Raw genomic sequence first — 19,240 nt, 5'->3', positions numbered from 1 at the left:
CATCGGCAACAGGGAGTTGTTGGCCATCAAATTGGCTTTTGAGGAATGGCGACACTTCTTGGAGGGGGCGGCCCACCAGGTCACAGTCATCACCGACCATAAAAACCTGCTCTATCTGGAGTCGGCCAAGCGTCTGTCTCCCAGGCAGGCTCGCTGGGCATTGTTTTTTACACGTTTTAACTTTCTGGTGACTTACCATCCTGGGGCGAAAAACACCAAGGCGGATGCCTTGTCCAGGTGTTTTCCGGGGGGAGAACCTCGGGAAGATCCGGTACCCATCCTCCAGGAAGGTGTAGTGGTTTCGGCTCTCACGACTGAGGTAGAGGCGGAGATTGCCGAGGCCCAGGAGGAGGTACCACCAGGACTTCCCGCTAATAAGTCGTTCGTACCCCTTCATCTTCGTCTTCATCTTAAGGTGTTGGGGGAACACCACGACTTGGTCCTGGCCGGTCATCCAGGGGTTAGGGGCACCTTGGAACTGGTATCGCGCCGCTTCTGGTGTCTAAAAATCCGTCAGGACGTGGTTTCGTACGTGACAGCTTGCATCACGTGCGCCAGGGCCAAGTCGCCCAGAACCCGTCCTGCTGGCACTCTACAGCTGCTGGGGATACCTAGTAGGCCATGGACAGAAATCTCCATGGACTTTATCACAGATTTGCCTGCCTCGGCGGGGAACACGGTCATCCTGGTGGTGGTTGATCGATTTTCGAAGATGGCGCATTTTGTGTCGTTGCCTTCCTTGCCCAACGCGAAGACGTTGGCTCAGGTCTTTGTGCAGGAGGTGGTCAGACTGCACGGAGTTCCGTTGGACATAGTGTCTGATAGGGGTACCCAGTTTGTGGCGAAGTTTTGGAAAGCTTTTTGCTCACGATTGGGGATCAAGTTGTCTCATTCGTCGGCGTTTCATCCGCAGTCAAATGGTCAAACTGAGCGCATGAACCAAAATCTGGAGCAGTATTTGCGATGTTTTGTGTCTGACAACCAAGAGGAGTGGTCGACGTTCCTTCCCTTGGCCGAGTTCGCATTAAATAATCACCGCCAAGAATCATCGGGAGAGTCTCCGTTCTTTTGTGTTTATGGGCACCATCCTCAATTTTGTACCTTGCGTCAGGGGGTCTCTGGGGGCGTCCCAGAGGAGGACCGGTTAGGAGTTCAACTATCATCGGTCTGGAGGAGTGTGAAACAGCGATTGCTGAGCATGAGTGCAAGATACAAACATGTGTCTGACTCTAGACGCCTGCCAGGTCCGGACCTGTGTGTGGGTGATTGGGTGTGGTTAGCTACTAAAAACATAAAACTCAAAGTTCCATCATTGAAATTGGGTCCAAGATTTATTGGCCCTTTTAAGATTGCTGCCATCTTTAACCCGGTCGCTTATCGGTTGGAGCTTCCTGCGGTATACAAGATACACAACGTGTTTCACAGGTCTTTATTGAAAAAGGTGGTAGGCTCTGTGGACACGACGCCGATGCCACCTCCAGTCATGGTGGATGGCGATTTAGAGTTTGAAGTCTCCAAGGTGGTGGACTCTCGAGTACTGCGCCGTACTCTTCAGTATTTGGTGCACTGGCGGGGGTATGGTCCGGAGGAGAGGTCTTGGGTACCAGCCTCGGACATACACGCGGATCGACTGGTCAGTTCCTTTCACCGCCGCCATCCGGACAAGCCGGGTCCTATGAGTCTTGAGGGCCCTGGGGTCCCTCGTAGAAGACGGGGTACTGTCATGTCGGACGCTGTTCACACCACAGCGTCCGGCAGGCAGCGGTAGTTCCATCTCCGTCCACTATAGCCTCAGTGGCGCCGGCTTGATTTTACTCAGGTTATCTGGGGTTAATCTAGCTGGAAATCAGGTGGGATGTTTGGTCACGCCCACGGTCTTTAAATAGTCGTGCTGGCCTGTGGGCGTCGCCGATTATAGCTTGTGTTTTGTGCCAAGTGGTTCCGGTCTGGAGAGGAGGTGTTGGAGAGAGAAATTCATATCTGGTGTCGTATGATCCGTTGTTACCTTTTCGCCTTCCTATATTTGTGCTTTGTTTTGCCCTGTTCACATTATAGTATTGTCCTGTGTGTATGCGGCGCGGTGTGGTTTGAGTTCTCCCTGTCTGTCATTACTGTGTGGGCTTTGGTGGTTTTACAACTCACTGGGTGGAGGGTGGAGGGTTCAGCTTAGGGCTGAGCAGGAGATAAGGAGAGGCTGGAGGCTCAGGCATTTGCACCTTTAGCAAAAACCCTGGGTTGAGGGTCAGACAGGGTTTTCCCTAGTTTGAGGGACTCCGCAGGGGCCCGGGTTTGTCAGCCTCCTTTGACCTAAGCCCCGCATAACAATATAAAAATGACAACGTGTAAACACATAAAAAGGCATAGTTACCTAGAGTGCACTCCTGCGGAACCCACCACACCCGACCCACGTTTCGCAATGAAATGCTTCGTACCTGTGGCGCTTGCCCAGTTTTTTCATATTTTATGATATCTCCTAATAAAGATTATCTCCTAATAAAGATTATTTTTATTCATTTTGCCTTGTGTGAAGTTTTGTGGTTTGGTGACGCACTTTGAAGTTTTGTGGTTTGGTGACGCACTTTGATTTTGAGTATCATTCCAAATCCAGACCTCCATGGGATATTAATTTTGATTTACATTGATCATTTTATGTTTTATTGTTCTCAACGCATTCCACTATGTAATGAATAAAGATTTGCAACTGTAATATTTCATTCAGTGATATCTAGGATGTGATATTTTAGTATTCCCTTTATTTTATGAGCAGTTTATATTCGACTAATTCATCAATAGAGACTTTAAGGGTATGTGCACACGTTGCGGATTCTGCTGCGGGTCCGCAGCAGATTCTCCTGCGTTGTACAGTACCATTCTATGTAAATTGAAAAACGCAGCTGTTTATTTTCCGCAGCATGTCAATTCTTTGTGCGGATTCCGCAGCGTTTTACACCTGCTCCATTATAGGAATCCGCAGGTTTAAAAATGCAGGTGGAATCCCCACAAAATCTGCACTAAATCCGCAGGTAAAACACAGGTCATTTTACCTGCGGATTTAGCAAAATCCGCAGGACAATCCGCAACGTGTGCACATACCCTAAAAAGTAGCAAAATTTGGTGCAAATGTCCCTCCGGAAGTAATTTTATGCTAGACGTTTCAGGAAAAAATTTACAACTTTTTAGCAGAAAATTCAACTTTTTGAGCTGAGAAGTTTAAAAACAAAAATAAATAGCATTTTTTTTTTTTAATTTATGCAAAATTCATCAATTCAAGAATTTGGCGCAACAAATATCAACCAATACCAATTTGAAAAAAATGGACAAAAATAGCACAATTGAGACCTGTGGATGCCCTGAAACATCTCTTTGGCCATCCTATTGAGGAACACTATAGTAAGCCTGAATTGGCTGATAACAGGGGACAAAAGAATGAATTGTTAAGTACAAAGAATGAGCAGAGCAAGTATTGTACTAATATACGATTCAAGATGTGAGCTCTGCAGGCCGGTACCTCCCCATGTGTCCACGTGGAGCCTCCTCCACACGATGTACAAGAATAACAGGACCGCCTGGATGTACTGAGATAACGTATTGGCCAAGGCCGAGCCCCTGAGGGAGAAAAAAGAAAAACTTTCCTACACCTGATGCCAGGACAGGAGTTCTTCAAAATATGGACAGCCTCTCTAATTCCTATTCCTAAAATTTTCAATAAATATCCTTCAAGCTCCGTGACTTTTTTTTTTTAAGTTCTGACTTTTTGAAACTCTAAAATAAAATAAAAAATACATAAGTTTGGTATTGCCTTAATCGTGGAGACCTGGAGAATCATGTTACCAACTGATACATGAAATTATTAACATTAACGGAAGAGTACAGTCTTAAATTTATGGAGCAGTTTTAGGTTGCAGTCATCCACAATCCCCCATAGTAATATTCCAGCAGTACGTACATGATCCCCAGACCCAGGCGGTACATGAAAATGTAGTTGATGATTGCATTGAACAGGTTGGCAATGAATCCAGATAAGACTTGAGGAAATATAACTCCCTGTAGAAAGACAAGATGAAGATAAGAACAAATACGGTCAGTAGGAGGCGCTAACGTCAGGACTGAGTAAACGGTCAGTAGGAGGCGCTAACGTCAGGACTGAGTACGGTATATGGTATAAGCTCTGCAGGGGCTCTAATGTCAGGACTGAGAATATGGTACTCGATATGTAGGTGCTCAAATGTCACGGCTGAGTATATGGTATACGGTCTGTACAGGCTCTAACGTCAGGACTGAGTACATGATATATGCTCTGTAGGGGCTCTAATGTCAGGACTGAGAATATGGCATACGGTCTGTAGGGGCTTTAACATCATGATTGAGTATATGGTATATGGTCTGTAGGGGCTCTAACGTCAGGACTGAGGATATTGTATACGGTCTGTAGGTACGCTAATGTCAGGACTCAGTATATGGTATACGATCTGTAGGGGCTCTAATGTTAGGACTGAGAATATGGTCTTTAGGGGCTCTAATGTCAGGACTGAGTATATTGTACAGTCTGTAGGGGCTCTAACGTCAGGACTGAACATATGGTCTGTAGGTGGGCTAATGTCAGGACTGAGTATATTGTATACGGTCTGTTGGAGCGCTAATGTCAGGACTGAGTATATGGTATACGATCTGTAGGTGTATGGTCTGTAGGGGCTCTAATGTCAGGACTGAGTATATTGTATACGGTCTGTAGGGGCTCTAACGTCAGGACTTGATACACAGTCATTAGGAAGCACTATCGTTAGGATTAACTATACAGTCTGTAAGGGCACTAATATAAGGACTGGGTATGTGGTATACAGTCTGTAGGGGCTTTAACGTCAGGACTGGGTATAGTCATTAGGAGACGCTAACGTCAGGACAGACTATACGGTCTGTAAGGGGGCACAAATGTCAGGACTAAGTATACCGTCTTGGTGGCGCTAATGTTAGGACTGAGTATACGGTATATGGTCAGTAGGAGGCTGAGTATATAGGTTAAAGTAAAAGAGCAATCCCAAGGAAAATGTATCAAAATTTGTGCCAATGGGAAGCAGGTGCCCATAACAACCTGCAGCTCTTATTTTTCATAGGTCATTTTGAAAATAAAACAAGAGTTCTGACTGGTTGCTATGAGAAACCGCAGAGTGTGACAAGACACCTCCCCAAATTTACACTGTGAGAGGACGTCCCGTGTCTGGGACCGCAGCGTTCTCAGTACCTGGTTCTGTAAGTATTTAGCCTGAATCTGGTATAAAAACGAGGCCTGAAAGAAAACAGAGAAGCCATTATATTTCACCTAGAAATGGGGAATCATGACTGGGTCAAAATACACTCAAAAAAATAAAGGGAACACATAAACAACAGAATATAACTCCAAGTAATTCAAACTTCTGTGAAATCAAACTGTCCCCTTAGGAAGCAACACTGATTGACAATCAATTTCACACGCTGTTGTGCAAATGGAATAGACAACAGATGGAAATTATTGGCAATTATCAAGACTCCCTCAATAAAGGAGTGGTTCTGCAGGTAGGGACCACAGACCACATCTCAGTAACAATGCTTTCTGGCTGAAGTTTTTTTTGGTCACTTTTGAATGTTGGTTGTGCTTTCACACTTGTGGTAGTATGAGACGGACTCTACAACCCACACAAGTGGCTCAGGTAGTGCAACTCATCCAGGATGGCACATCAATGCGAGCTGTGGCAAGCAGGTGTGCTGTGTCTGTCAGCGTAGTGTCCAGAGGCTGGAGGCACAACCAGGAGACATGGAGGGGGCCGTAGGAGGGCAACAACCCAGCAGCAGGACCGCTACCTCCACCTTTGTGCAAGGAGGAACAAGAGGAGCACTGCCAGAGCCCTGCAAAATGACCTCCAGCAGGCCACAAATGTGCATGTGTCTGCACAAGCGGTTAGAAATCGACTCCATGAGGATGGTCTGAGGGCCCGACGTTCACAGATGGGGGTTGTGCTCACAACCCAACACCGTGCAAAACACTTGGCATTTGCCACAGAACACCAGGATTGTCAAATTCACCACTGGTGCCCTGTGCTCTTCACAGATGAAAGCAGGTTCACACTGAGCACATGTGACAGAGTCTGGAGACGCCGTGGAGAGCGATCTGCTGCCTGCAACATCCTTCAGCATGACCGGTTTGGCAGTGGGTCAGTAATGGTGTGGGGTGGCATTTCTTTGGAGGGCCGCACAGTCCTCCATGTGCTTGCCAGAGGTAGTCTCACTGCCATTAAGTACCGAGATGAGATCCTCAGACCCCTTGTGAGACCACATGCTGGTGCGGTTGGCCCTCGGTTCCTCCTAATGCAGGACAATGCCAGACCTCATGTGGCTGGAGTGTGTCAGCAGTTCCTGCAAGATGAAGACCTTGAAGCTATCGACTGGCCCGCCCATTCCCCAGACCTGAGTCCGACTGAGCACATCTGGGACATCATGTCTCGCTCCATCCACCAACGTCACATTGCACCACAGACTGTCCAGGAGTTGGCAGATGCTTTAGTACAGGTCTGGGATGAGATCCCTCAGGAGAACATTCGCCACCTCATCAGTACCATGCCCAGGCGTTGTAGGGAGGTCATACAGGCACGTGGAGGCCACACACGCTACTGAGCATCATTTGCTTGTCTTGAGGCATTTCTACTGAAGTTGGATCAGTCTGTAATTTGATTTTCCACTTTGAGTTTGAGTATCATTCCAAATCCAGACCTCCATGCGATATTAAGTTTGATCATTTTATGTTTTATTGTTCTCAACACATCCCATTATGTAATGAATAAAGATTTGCAACTGGAATATTTCATTTAGTAATATCTAAGATGCAGTATTTTAGTGTTGCCTTTATTTTTTTGAGCAGTGTAACAGCATAAGAGATGTAGTGACACAGACAAAACTGTACCCCAAGTGTCCTTATGCTTTACCCAGAGTGTCAGCGTTTTTATCCTTTACCCCAAGTGTCAGCGTCATTATCCTGTACCCCGAGTGTCAGTATCATTATCCTGTACCCCGAGTGTCAGTATCATTATCCTGTACCCCGAGTGTCAGCATCATTGTCATTATCCTGTACCCTGAGTGTCAGCGTCATTATCCTTTACCTTGACTGTCAGCGTCATTATCCTGTACCCCAAGTGTCAGCGTCATTATCCTGTACCCCGAGTGTCAGTATCATTATCCTGTACCCCGAGTGTCAGTATCATTATCCTGTACCCCGAGTGTCAGTGACATTATCCTGTATCTCAAGCATCGATGTCACTATCCTGAACGCCACGTATCAGCGTCATTATCCCATACTCTGAATATCAGTGTCATTATCTTGTACCCCAAGCATTAGCATCATTATCCTGTACCCTGAGTGTCAGTATCATTATACCCCTGTGCCCCTTTCCTCTTGGGACCACCGTACATGTCTACATTCAGCAGGTGGTGTGAGATGCTGATCTTCTTACCGGAAGGGCTGGAATGAATATGAAGACGTAAGTCTGAGTCAGTCTATAAGGAAAAAGACATGATATAAGTGATGGCATTTGAGTCTCATTACACAGATGCCCCGTGGGGATGTGGGCCGTGGTCTCCATTCTGCGGTATTGTGTCCTGGCTGTGTGTGATGCAATGCTGAGACCTCATGTGACGCAGATAGTGAGCATTCTGATGGACTTTGGTGAAGCCCAGATTCAACTATCTGCTGGACGGGACATTAATGTCTGGTACAGGGGGAGACAGGCCCCTGACATCTCACCTGGTGGTGCCACAGCTGGTGATGCATAATACAGGTAATACCTTGTACCCTAGTATCTGCCCCTTCGGGCCTTGCACATATGTATCACCTTGACACTTCTGGGTCCTGCCGGCAGAGGAGAAGTATTGGTTCTGCATTCACAAATAGGGCCCAGCAGGGGAAACAGAACAGGAGTAGGATGAGGATCCCTCTCTGCAGGATGGTGCCAATCATCTTCAGGTTCTTGCTACCATAGTTCTGAAAAATAAATCTGTTTTACCAAATCTCCCTGCATCCCCTGCGTGTTCGGTGTCTGCATTCTGGGAAATGCTAGCTGTCGCCAGGAAACAATAGAATAACTGGCCCCTGCATTATAGAAGCTTGGCTATGCTTCTAAGGGCATGCTTGACAACCAGCTTGCTGACTCTTTCCAGTAGGAGCTAACAGATTTTCCAGAACTGTATTAAATGCACAATTGCAAGGATACATTTACTGACCTGCGACATTAGTGTATCACATGCACCGGACAACCCTGTCCCCACTGCGATTCCCGTAATATTTACTATCTGTAAGAGAAGCAGTTGAAGAAGAATATAAATAGGATCCATATCTATCTGCCTTTAAATATAGGAGAAAAAGCTTTTTTGGAGGCTTCCCTCTAGTAACTGGAATCCCAAAAAGACCTTGATTCTGGAGCAACCTCCAGGTGGTGTTCCAGAGTAACAATATTACACTTGCATGTTTACAGTTAACTTTAGTAATATCACAATTATTATGATACATTATATACACTACCGTTCAAAATTTTGGGGTCGCCAAGACAATTGTTTTCCATGAAAACTCCTACTTTTATTAATCAAATGAGTTACCAAATTAATCTAAAATCTAGTCCAGACATTGACAAGGTTCGGAAAAAAGATTTTTATTTGAAATAATAATTTTCTCCTTCAAACTTTGCTTTTGTCAAAGAATGCTCCCTTTGCAGCAATTACAGCATTGCAGACCTTTGGCATTCTAGCAGTTAATTTGCTGAGGTAATCTGGAGAAATTTCACCCCAAGCTTCCAGAAGCCCCTCCCACAAGTTGGTTTGGCTTGGTGGGCACTTTTTGCGTTCCATACGGTCAAGTGTTGTGAGTTCATTTTCCCCTTCATTACTGAGGCCCGAGGAACTCCCTCTTCTGGTAAAGAAAGGTAGTGAGCCTGATTGTCAAACACCTGGGGCTGATGATTGTGACTGGCTGAGTGGAGTTACGGACTGGATATAATGCTGCCGACGCCCTTCTGCCCTGCGGGTGATTTCTCTGTGGGATCCTTGGAGACCAGTCTGAATTCCTGCTCCTCCAAAGCTAAGTTTGCTGCTCGGCCTTTTGCTTTTGTGCTTTGACTTTGTTTTTGCTTTGTTTTTCTGGATTTCTGCCATTCCCTGCTGGGGTGTGCTGAATTCATTTAGCTCTGTCTTCTGAAAATACCTGAGTGCTGATTCAGTTTTTGAAGCCTAGCTGCTTCAGGGCCTTTTTCATATCAGCTGGTTGGCTTATGTCTTTAATAGGGTTTTGGCAGATTGCAGACAGCAGCCTTCCTATCCTTTCCTATCTAGGTAGTTTTGGGGCCCCGTCTTTGCTCAGTCTATCTTTTTGTCTGTGTTAGTATTTTCATCTTGCTTCACCGTCATTATATGTTGGGGGCTGCCTATTGCTTTGGGGTCTGCTCTGGGGCAGTTTAGATTTCCCCTTTCTTTCTTTAGGCCTATGTATTTCTCCGGCTGTGATCGAGGGGTCTAGGGCATCGTAGGAACCCCCCACGGCTACTGCTAGTTGTGTTGATAGGTTTAGGGGTCTGCAATCTGATAGTTGCCAACTTCTCTGGTTTTCTGGACTTAGCTTGTATTTCTGCTTTTTCCTCCTATGGTGACTCATTCATAACAGAATCACCCGCCATACCGCAGATTCTAGGGTACTCAATAGCAGGAAAGAATTATAAAAAAAAAAAAAAAAAGTGTATATTTTTTCCTCTATATCTCTGAGGCCGTAGGGGGAATTTTTTTTTTCTCTCAATGGAGATAAAGCAATTGTCTGATCGTGTGGAGCAGCTCGCTGCGGAAGTGCGGGGAATTTCCGCCTACCTTGCTCATTCACATGCTGCTGAACCAAAGATTCCTACACCTGATGTATTTTTTGGGGATCGGTCTAAATTTTTGAATTTCAAAAATAATTGTAAATTATTTTTTGCCTTGAAGCCTAACTCGTCAGGGAGCTCCACGCAGCAGGTTAAAATTGTCATCTCTTTGCTGCGTGGCGATCCCCAGGATTGGGCGTTTTCTTTGGAACCAGATGATCCTATTCTGACTAATGTGAACGCATTCTTTCAAGCTTTGGGGTTGTTGTATGACGAACCTAATGCCATTGATCAGGCTGAAAAGACCCTGCTGGCATTGAGCCAGGGTCGTGATTCTGCAGAATTGTACTGTCAAAAATTCCGAAAGTGGGCAGTACTTACTACCTGGAATGATAATGCCTTGGCTGCTCTCTTTCGGAAGGGGTTGTCAGAAGCCGTAAAAGATACTATGGTGGGATTTCCTGTTCCCTCTGGTCTTGACGATTCTATGTCATTAGCCATTCAGGTTGATCGGCGTTTGCGCGAACGCAAAGCTGCATGAGAGGTGTTGCCACCTGTTGAACAAATGTCTGAACCTATGCAATGTGATAGAGTTTTTTCCAGAGAGCAGCGTCAGGAGTTCAGAAGGCGTAATAAGTTGTGTTTTTTCTGTGGAGATGCCTCGCATATTATTTCTGTCTGTCCCAAACGAGAGAAACGCTTTGCACACACGTTTTCTGTTGGGGGTGTTCAACCTAAGTTTCTTCTGGCTATTACTCTGATCTGCTCCCTGTCCACATTTTCTGCCAAGGCATTTGTGGATTCGGGAGCAGCCCTAAACCTAATGGACTTGGATTTTGCTAAACGTTGTGGATTTCCGATGACACCTCTGCAGACGCCTATCCCTTTGAGGGGAATTGATGCTACTCCTTTGGCTAAAAATAAACCCCAGTTTTGGACCCAGGTGGTAATGCGGGTCGCCCCAGACCATCAAGAAAATTGCAGATTTCTGGTGTTGCATAATCTGCATGATACTGTTGTTCTGGGGTTTCCCTGGTTACAGATTCATAATCCAGTTTTGGATTGGAAATCTGTGTTTGTGGTGAGTTGGGGTTGTCGGTGTGCCTTTAGTGAGGCTCCGGTGTTTTCCACCTCTCCTCAGTCGCATGATGTTCCTGATTATTTGGCGGACTTTTATGATGTATTTAGTGAGAATGAGTCTGCGTCTCTGCCTCCTCATAGGAGTTATGACTGTGCAATTGAACTGAGCCCGGGGTGTAAATTTCCCAAGGGTCGGCTCTTCAATTTATCTGTACCCGAGCACGAGGCTATGCGATCCTATATTAAGGAGGCGTTGGAGAAGGGTCATATTAGACCATCCTCGTCACCCTTGGGTGCCGGTTTTTTTTTTGTAGCCAAAAAGGATGGATCATTAAGACCTTGTATTGATTATCGTGCCCTCAACAAAATTACTGTTAAATATCAGTATCCGTTACCCCTGATTTCTGATCTATTCTCCGGAGTTAAAGGTGCTTGCTGGTTTACCAAGCTTGACCTCAGGGGGGCGTATAATCTTATTCGCATTAAGCATGGGGATGAATGGAAGACGGCGTTTAATACTCCGGAGGGACATTTTGAGTACCTGGTGATGCCTTTTGGGCTCACTAATGCCCCTTCTGTCTTACAGTGCTTCATGAACGATATTTTCCGAGATTTTGTCGATAAATTTTTGATTATCTATCTGGATGATATTTTGATCTTCTCCAAGGATTGGGATTCTCATGTGGAACATATTCGGACTGTGTTCCGGATCTTGAGGGAGAATTCCCTGTATGTCAAGGGATCTAAATGCCTTTTTGGAGTACAGAGGATTTCTTTTTTGGGATTTATTTTGTCCCCGTCAACTATTGAAATGGACCCGGCCAAGGTACAGGCCATTCACGATTGGGTTCAGCCCACTTCTTTGAAGGCCCTCCAGAAGTTTTTGGGTTTTGCTAATTTTTATCGGAAATTTATAGCAAAATTTTTTAGTATTGCCAAGCCATTGACTGATTTGACTAAAAAGGGTGCTGATGTGTTAAATTGGTCTCCGGAGGCTGTTTCTTCCTTTCAGGAGTTGAAGCGAAGATTCACCTCCGCCCCGGTTTTGCGGCAACCTGATGTCTCACTTCCATTCCAGGTAGAGGTGGATGCTTCTGAGATTGGTGCAGGAGCTGTTTTGTCCCAAAAGGATCCTGTAACATCTAAAATGAATCCCTGTGCTTTCTTTTCCCGAAAGTTCTCTCCATCTGAACGTAACTATGATGTGGGGAATAGGGAACTGTTGGCCATGAAATGGGCATTTGAGGAGTGGAGACATTGGTTGGAGGGAGCCAAGCATCAAGTCGTGGTCCTCACTGACCACAAGAATTTGATTTACCTAGAGTCGGCTAAGCGCTTGAACCCTAGACAGGCTAGGTGGGCCTTGTTTTTTACACGTTTTGATTTTGTGGTTTCTTTTCTTCCTGGAACAAAGAATGTCAAGGCAGACGCCCTCTCTAGGAGCTTCCTTGCTGATTCTCCTGTGGTGACCAAGCCTGCTACCATCTTAGGCGAAGGGGTAGTTCTTTCTGCCATCTCGCCCGATTTGAGACGTGCTCTGGAAGAGTTGCAGGAGGACAAACCTGAGCGTTGTCCCAGTGGAAAGTTGTATGTTCCTGACCAGTGGAAGAAGAGAGTGATGTCTGAAGTTCATTGCTCTGCTTTGGCTAGTCATCCAGGTATTTTTGGTACTAGAGATCTGGGGAGTCGGTTTTTTTGGTGGCCCTCCTTGTCTCGTGATGTCAGGAATTTTGTGCAGTCCTGTGGGACGTTCTCCCGGTCTAAATCGCGTTCTCGCTCTAGTGGGTTGTTGATGCCTTTGCCTGTCCCCAAGAGGCCATGGACCCATATTTCAATGGATTTCATCTCTGATATGCCTGTCTCTCAGAGGATGACTGTTATTTGGGTGATTTGTGATAGGTTCTCTAAGATGGTTCATCTCGTACCACTCCCTAAGTTGCAGTCTTCCTCTGAGTTGGTGCCCCTGTTTTTACAACAGGTGGTTCGTTTGCACGGGATTCCTGAGAACATTGTATCTGACAGAGGAGCGCAGTTTGTGTCTAGATTTTGGAGAACTTTCTGTTCCAGGCTGGGAATTCAGTTGTCCTTCTCCTCTGCTTTTCACCCTCAGACCAATGGGCAGACAGAGAGAACAAACCAGACCTTGGAGCCATATTTGAGATGTTTTATTTCTGCTGATCAGGATGATTGGGTTTCATTTTTGCCCCTGGCCGAATTTGCTTTGAATAATAGAGCTAGTTCTGCCACTTTGATGTCACCTTTTTTTTGTAACTTTGGGTTTCATCCTCGATTTTCTTCAGGGCAGGTGGAGCCCTCTGCCTGCCCAGGTGTTGACACTGTGGTGGAGAGAATGCACCAGATCTGGGACCAAGTGGTGGATAAGTTATCTCTCTCCCAGGAGAAGGCCCAGCGGTTTTCCAACCCACATAGGACCATTGGTCCCCAGTTTAAGGTTGGTGATATGGTGTGGTTATCATCAAAAAATATTGCTATGAAGGTGGCTTCTCCTAAGTTTAAGCCTAGATTTATTGGACCTTACAAGATTGTGGAGATTATTAATCCGGTCTCTTTTCGTTTGGCTCTTCCTGTCACATTTAAAATCCATAATGTGTTCCTTAAATCTTTGTTGAAGAGGTTTGTTAAACCTGTTGTTCCGGGGGTGGCACCTCCAGACCCTGTATTGGTTGAAGGTAACATGGAGTATGAGGTAGAGAAAGTACTGGATTCCCGTCTGGCTAGACGGAGACTCCAGTATTTGGTTAAGTGGAAGGGTTATGGTCAGGAGGATAATTCCTGGGTCTCCGCCTCTGATATTCATGCCAAACGATTGGTGCGTGCCTATCATCGGGCTCACCCTGATCGCCCTGGTGGCATAGTTGAGGGTTCGGTGACTCCTCAAGGGGGAGGTACTGTTGTGAGTTCATTTTCCCCTTCATTACTGAGGCCCGAGGAACTCCCTCTTCTGGTAAAGAAAGGTAGTGAGCCTGATTGTCAAACACCTGGGGCTGATGATTGTGACTGGCTGAGTGGAGTTAGGGACTGGATATAATGCTGCCGACGCCCTTCTGCCCTGTGGGTGATTTCTCTGTGGGATCCTTGGAGACCAGTCTGAATTCCTGCTCCTCCAAAGCTAAGTTTGCTGCTAGGCCTTTTGCTTTTGTGCTTTGACTTTGTTTTTGCTTTATTTTTCTGGATTTCTGCCATTCCCTGCTGGGGTGTGCTGAATTCATTTAGCTCTGTCTTCTGAAAATACCTGAGTGCTGATTCAGTTTTTGAAGCCTAGCTGCTTCAGGGCCTTTTTCATATCAGCTGGTTGGCTTATGTCTTTGATAGGGTTTTGGCAGATTGCAGACAGCAGCCTTCCTATCCTTTCCTATCTAGGTAGTTTTGGGGCCCCGTCTTTGCTCAGTCTTTCTGTCTGTGTTAGTATTTTCATCTTGCTTCACCGTCATTATATGTTGGGGGCTGCCTATTGCTTTGGGGTCTGCTCTGGGGCAGTTTAGATTTCCCCTTTCTTTCTTTAGGCCTATGTATTTCTCCGGCTGTGATCGAGGGGTCTAGGGCATCGTAGGAACCCCCCACGGCTACTGCTAGTTGTGTTGATAGGTTCAGGGGTCTGCAATCTGATAGTTGCCAACTTCTCTGGTTTTCTGGACTTAGCTTGTATTTCTGCTTTTGCCCCCTACGGTGACTCATTCATAACAGTCAAGCTCCTCCCACAACAGCTCAATGGGGTTGAAGTCTGGTGACTGCACTGGCCATTCCATTACAGATAGAATACCAGCTGCCTGTTTCTTCCCTAAATAGTTCTTGCACAATTTGGAGGTGTGATTTGGGTCATTGTCCTGTTGTAGGATGAAATTGCCTCCAATCAAGCGCTGTCCACAGGGTATGGCATGGAATTGCAAAATGGAGTGGTAGCCTTCCTTATTCAAAATCCCTTTTACTTTGTACAAATCTCCCACTTTACCAGCACCAAAGCAACCCCAGACCATCAAATTACCTCCACCATGCTTGACAGATGGCGTCAGGCACTCTTCCAGCATCAGTTGTTCCGTGTCTCACAAATGTTCTTCTGTGTGATCCAAACACCTCAAAGTCGTCTGTCCATAACACTTTTTTCCAATCTTCCTCTGTCCAATGTCTGTGTTCTTTTGCCCATATTAATATTAATCTTTTCCTTTTATTATTCAGTCTCAGATATGGCTTTCTCTTTGCCACTCTGCCCTGAAGGCCAGCATCCCAGAGTCGCCTCTTCACTGTAGACATTGACACTGGGGTTTTGCGTGTACTATTTAATGAAGCTGCCAGTTGAAGACCTGTGAGGCGTTGATTTCTCAAACTACAGACTCTAATGTACTTGTCTTGTTCCTCAGTGGTACAGCGGAGCCTCCCACTTCTCTTTCTACTCTGGTTAGAGCCTGTTTGTGCTCTCCTCTGAAGGGAGTAGTACAAACCGTTGTAGGAAATCTTCAGTTTCTTTCAATTTCTCGCATGGAATAGCCTTCATTTCTAAGAACAGGAATAGACTGTCGAGTTTCACATGAAAGTTCTTTATTTCTGGCCATTTTGAGAGTTTAATGGAACCAACAAATGTAATGCTCCAGATTCTCAACTAGCTCAAAGGAAGGTCAGGTTTATAGCTTCTCTAATCAGCCAAACTGTTTTCAGCTGTGCTAACATACTTGCACAAGGGTTTTCAAGGGTATTCTAACCATCCATTAGCCGTCTTACACAGTTAGCAAACACAAAGTACCATAAGAACACTGGAGTGATGGTTGTTGTAAATGGGCCTCTATACACCTATGAAGATATTGCGTTACAAATCAGACATTTGCAGCCAGAATAGTCATTTACCACATTAACAATGTATAGAGTGTATTTCTGAATCATTGAATGTTAGTTTCATTGGAAAAAAGCTGTTCTTTTCTTTCAAAAATAAGGACATTTCTAAGTGACCCTCAACTTTTGAACGGTAGTGTATGGTACTTCTTATATCTAAACTGACACGGCTACACTTTGTCTCACTAATCTACTATCTTGGGTTATACTTGAAGCACTGTCACTTTATTGGGAATTGTATACTTTATTACCTCATCTTGCTAGGTTGTGCTGCTTGTTTGCACATGGTTCTGCCGCACCTGAGTCTTTGTCTAGTTGAAACCCTGTCTTTGATATGACTCTTTTTATGTCTGTTTTTTCTGTGCCTTCTATATATCAGCCTAATAAAAATTATCTTGCTTTTACTCTTTTGTGGTGAATCAGTTTACTCCATTTTTTGCACGTATACATAGAGTTGTGCCTATTCTGCACAACCCCTACAGATGAGCATATACAAACGCATCACCATTGTCATTTTAAAGTTTTTTACTGCGCTTAGGTAGTGCTCTCTTGTCTTCTCTCTCCTCCTCTTCAGCTTCCTGCTGTCATATATCTGTCTTTAAAAGATAGGACGCCCCTTATGTAGAACACTGGTGGGGGTTATAAGTCACAGACCCCACAGATTCCACACATTTATATTAGATCGAAATAGACATCAATTTACCGCAATTGCTAGTGACACCGCGTCTAGCTCCACCTTTCCCAAATGTCCGCAAAATATGGAGCTCACCACACTTATCATGAAAGCCATCAATTGCGACAGGAACTAAAGAGAGAAAACAGGATAAATGTGTTATACAGCTTCATGCACCGTGCTGCTATTACCTGGGCATTTTCTGTGTATAATTTGTAGGAAAGGACCTGGATTGCAGGTATGTGTCACCGAAGTGGTAGGCCTCGATAATGTAAAGTCTGGACCAGTAGGTTAATGAAAGGGTGTTTATATGACTGGTTTTCGGTCTGGGATTTAGGAGCAACCAAAAGAGTCTTAGCAGGAAAGGTCGCTCCCATACTCCAATCTGGGTCTTACAGGCATAATAACAGTCAGCTGGGTTACAGTGTGTTGTGCTGGAGCTGGAGAAAGACTGTTAATGATGGACAGTCTATGCTAGAGACTGAGAAGTGCCTGTAATACCAAGTTTGTGAGACCATGTCATTTACTTTGCCTTAGGCCAGGGTCACACTAGCTGTGAGCGGGAGCCGAGTGTCATGTGACTATGCTCCGAGCATCTCGCATAGAGAGGAGCGGAGCACAGCTGCGGAGGAGTAATTTCTCCATCTCCTCCGTTGCCGGGGTCAGCGTATATAGCACAGCACTCGGATGATATCTGAGTGATGTGCGCTGTGTCACTCGCACCCATAGACTTATATGGGGTGCGAGTGAGCTGAGACTTGGCCGAGTGTCGGTGACAATCGCATCATGCTGCGAAGTCACTCGCACGTAGAGTACGGTCGAGAAAAAAACCATTGATGGGAGCTGCCCCATAGATGAATACTGGTCCGAGTGATATGCAATGTTTTATCGCATAGCACTCATCCGTATTCATCGCTAGTGTGACGCCAGCCTTACCTAGAGAAAGGACTGTTTTGTTATTCATTTGTGCTGAAGAAAGGCTGTTTTCAGTTTGGAGCTGTAAAGTTTATGAAGGACAGTAAGCTTTATTGTGTTTTGATATAAAAACCCAAATGCGTGTATTCAAGCTGCCGCTGTCAATCAAGAGTTTGACAGGGGCATTTAACGAGTTAACAGCCGCGGGAGGATCACGATTCTTCACTCTGCTGTTAGCAGCACATGTCAGCTGTTCAAAACAGCTGACGTGTGTCGGAAAAGATGTGGGCTCACCGCCGGAGCCCACATCAAAAGGAGGGTGTCTGACATTGGCGTATTATTACGCTCGATGTCATAAAAGGTTAACTTAATCCTCCCACCACATTGTGTGCTGGAGAAAAATACTCTGGTTTCATATCACTGATGCCATTAAGCGCAGTGACACATATCTCCCCTCTATTATATTACCAGTGACTTTGTCACAATGCTCAGAGCATGGTCAGCAACTTTCTCTGTCAGTGCAGAGCTGACAGTTTGCATATCATAGAGATGCTGCTATACAAGCCATCACTGCAAAAAATGATAGTCCCAAAGTAACATAGTAACATAGTTTTGAAGGCTGAAGGAAGACCTTTTGTCCATCTAGTTCAGCCTATTTTTAGTGCAGCTGTTCTGCATTGTTGATCCTGGGGAAGGCAAAAAACCCACAGAGTAGAAGCCAATTTTCTCCATACGGAAAAAAAACTCCTTCCCCTAAGCTGGGTCAGCCATCTGCCTATAATATTCTGTTATTTGTAACCTTCTATACTGTTACTCACAAGAAAAGCATCCATTCCTTTCTTAAATTCATTCAGTGAGTTGGCCATCACCACTTCCTAAACATGGTACTGCTGAAAACCTGAAAACGTCATCTTGTCCGGCAAAATACAAGCCACCACACAGCTCCATCAGCAGAAAAAATATATATATATCTCTCAGAATAAAGCTATGCAAAAATAATTATTTTTTCTATAAAATAGGGTTTTTTTAACGTTACTGGTAGCACAAAGGCTCTGGAAAAGCAAAATGGCCCCTAACCCTCCAAAAGAAATTCAACAAATTGTCCGCTTCCAAATCATAATGCCCTCTCAACTCTGAGCCCCACAGTGTACCTAAACCACACATAGGGTCCACATCTTTGTCATTTCTGAAGCAATGAGAGCCCTCCTAACTTACTGGTTAATGTCTCCAGAATTACGGGCTGGGCATAATGTACTGATGACTGCAATGTACTGGTCACTACAGCATACTAGTCACTACAACGTAAATTTGCAATTTTCACTTGGCAACATTCATTACTGCTTGTTTCTGGAAAAATATCCATGTAATCAAAATTAGGGGCTCCGTATATGGAGTCTGCAAACTTCTAGGAAAATCCAGGAGGCAAATAGTGCTCCGTTCCTCCAGAGTCTCTCCGTATGGCTAAGTAGTACTGTGCAGCCACATATGGGGTATTGCCACGTTCAGTAGAAATTGTGGGACAAATTATGTTTACGCACTTCTTATATGAAAATGTAAAATCTGGGGCTAAAACAAAAATTTGGTGGTAAAAATGTAGTTATTTTTTCTGCACTGCCCAATGGTATAAAATCTTGTGACACACCCGTGGTGTCGATATGATCACTGCACCTCTAGTTGAATTCATTGAGAGGTGTAGTTTGTAAAATGGGGTCACTTATGGGGAGTTCTGCTGTTCTGGCACCTCATGGTCTCTCCCAGTGGGTCAGGGCACCTGCAAACCATAACAGTACAATCTGGTGGTGCTACTTGCCTTCTGAGCTTTGCACTGTGCCTGAAAAATATTTCCCGATTACATGTCGGGTAATGG

General features: G+C 45.1%; 1 protein-coding gene across 5 annotated transcripts in view; it reads right to left on the bottom strand.

Moving 5' to 3' along the window:
- LOC141068060 (multidrug and toxin extrusion protein 1-like) overlaps window positions 1-19,240 on the bottom strand; it is a 234,623-nt gene that overhangs the window by 19,889 nt on the left and 195,494 nt on the right. For all 5 annotated transcript variants that reach the window (XM_073558271.1, XM_073558270.1, XM_073558274.1 and 2 more), the window contains 7 exons: window positions 16,489-16,590; window positions 8,245-8,313; window positions 7,857-8,005; window positions 7,479-7,521; window positions 5,240-5,284; window positions 3,947-4,044; window positions 3,509-3,606 (listed from right to left, as the gene is read on the bottom strand). In XM_073558271.1, coding sequence (XP_073414372.1) covers window positions 3,509-3,606; window positions 3,947-4,044; window positions 5,240-5,284; window positions 7,479-7,521; window positions 7,857-8,005; window positions 8,245-8,313; window positions 16,489-16,590 — 604 coding nt within the window. The remainder of the gene's footprint in view (window positions 1-3,508; window positions 3,607-3,946; window positions 4,045-5,239; window positions 5,285-7,478; window positions 7,522-7,856; window positions 8,006-8,244; window positions 8,314-16,488; window positions 16,591-19,240) is intronic.

This window comes from Dendrobates tinctorius, unplaced genomic scaffold (genome assembly GCF_039654945.1).
Source record: "Dendrobates tinctorius isolate UK_male_01 unplaced genomic scaffold, ASM3965494v1 ptg000013l, whole genome shotgun sequence".
NCBI classification, from domain to species: Eukaryota; Metazoa; Chordata; class Amphibia; order Anura; family Dendrobatidae; genus Dendrobates; species Dendrobates tinctorius.
The sequence above is the reverse complement of the archived record's forward strand: the minus strand, read 5'-3'. Positions and strand labels throughout refer to the sequence as shown.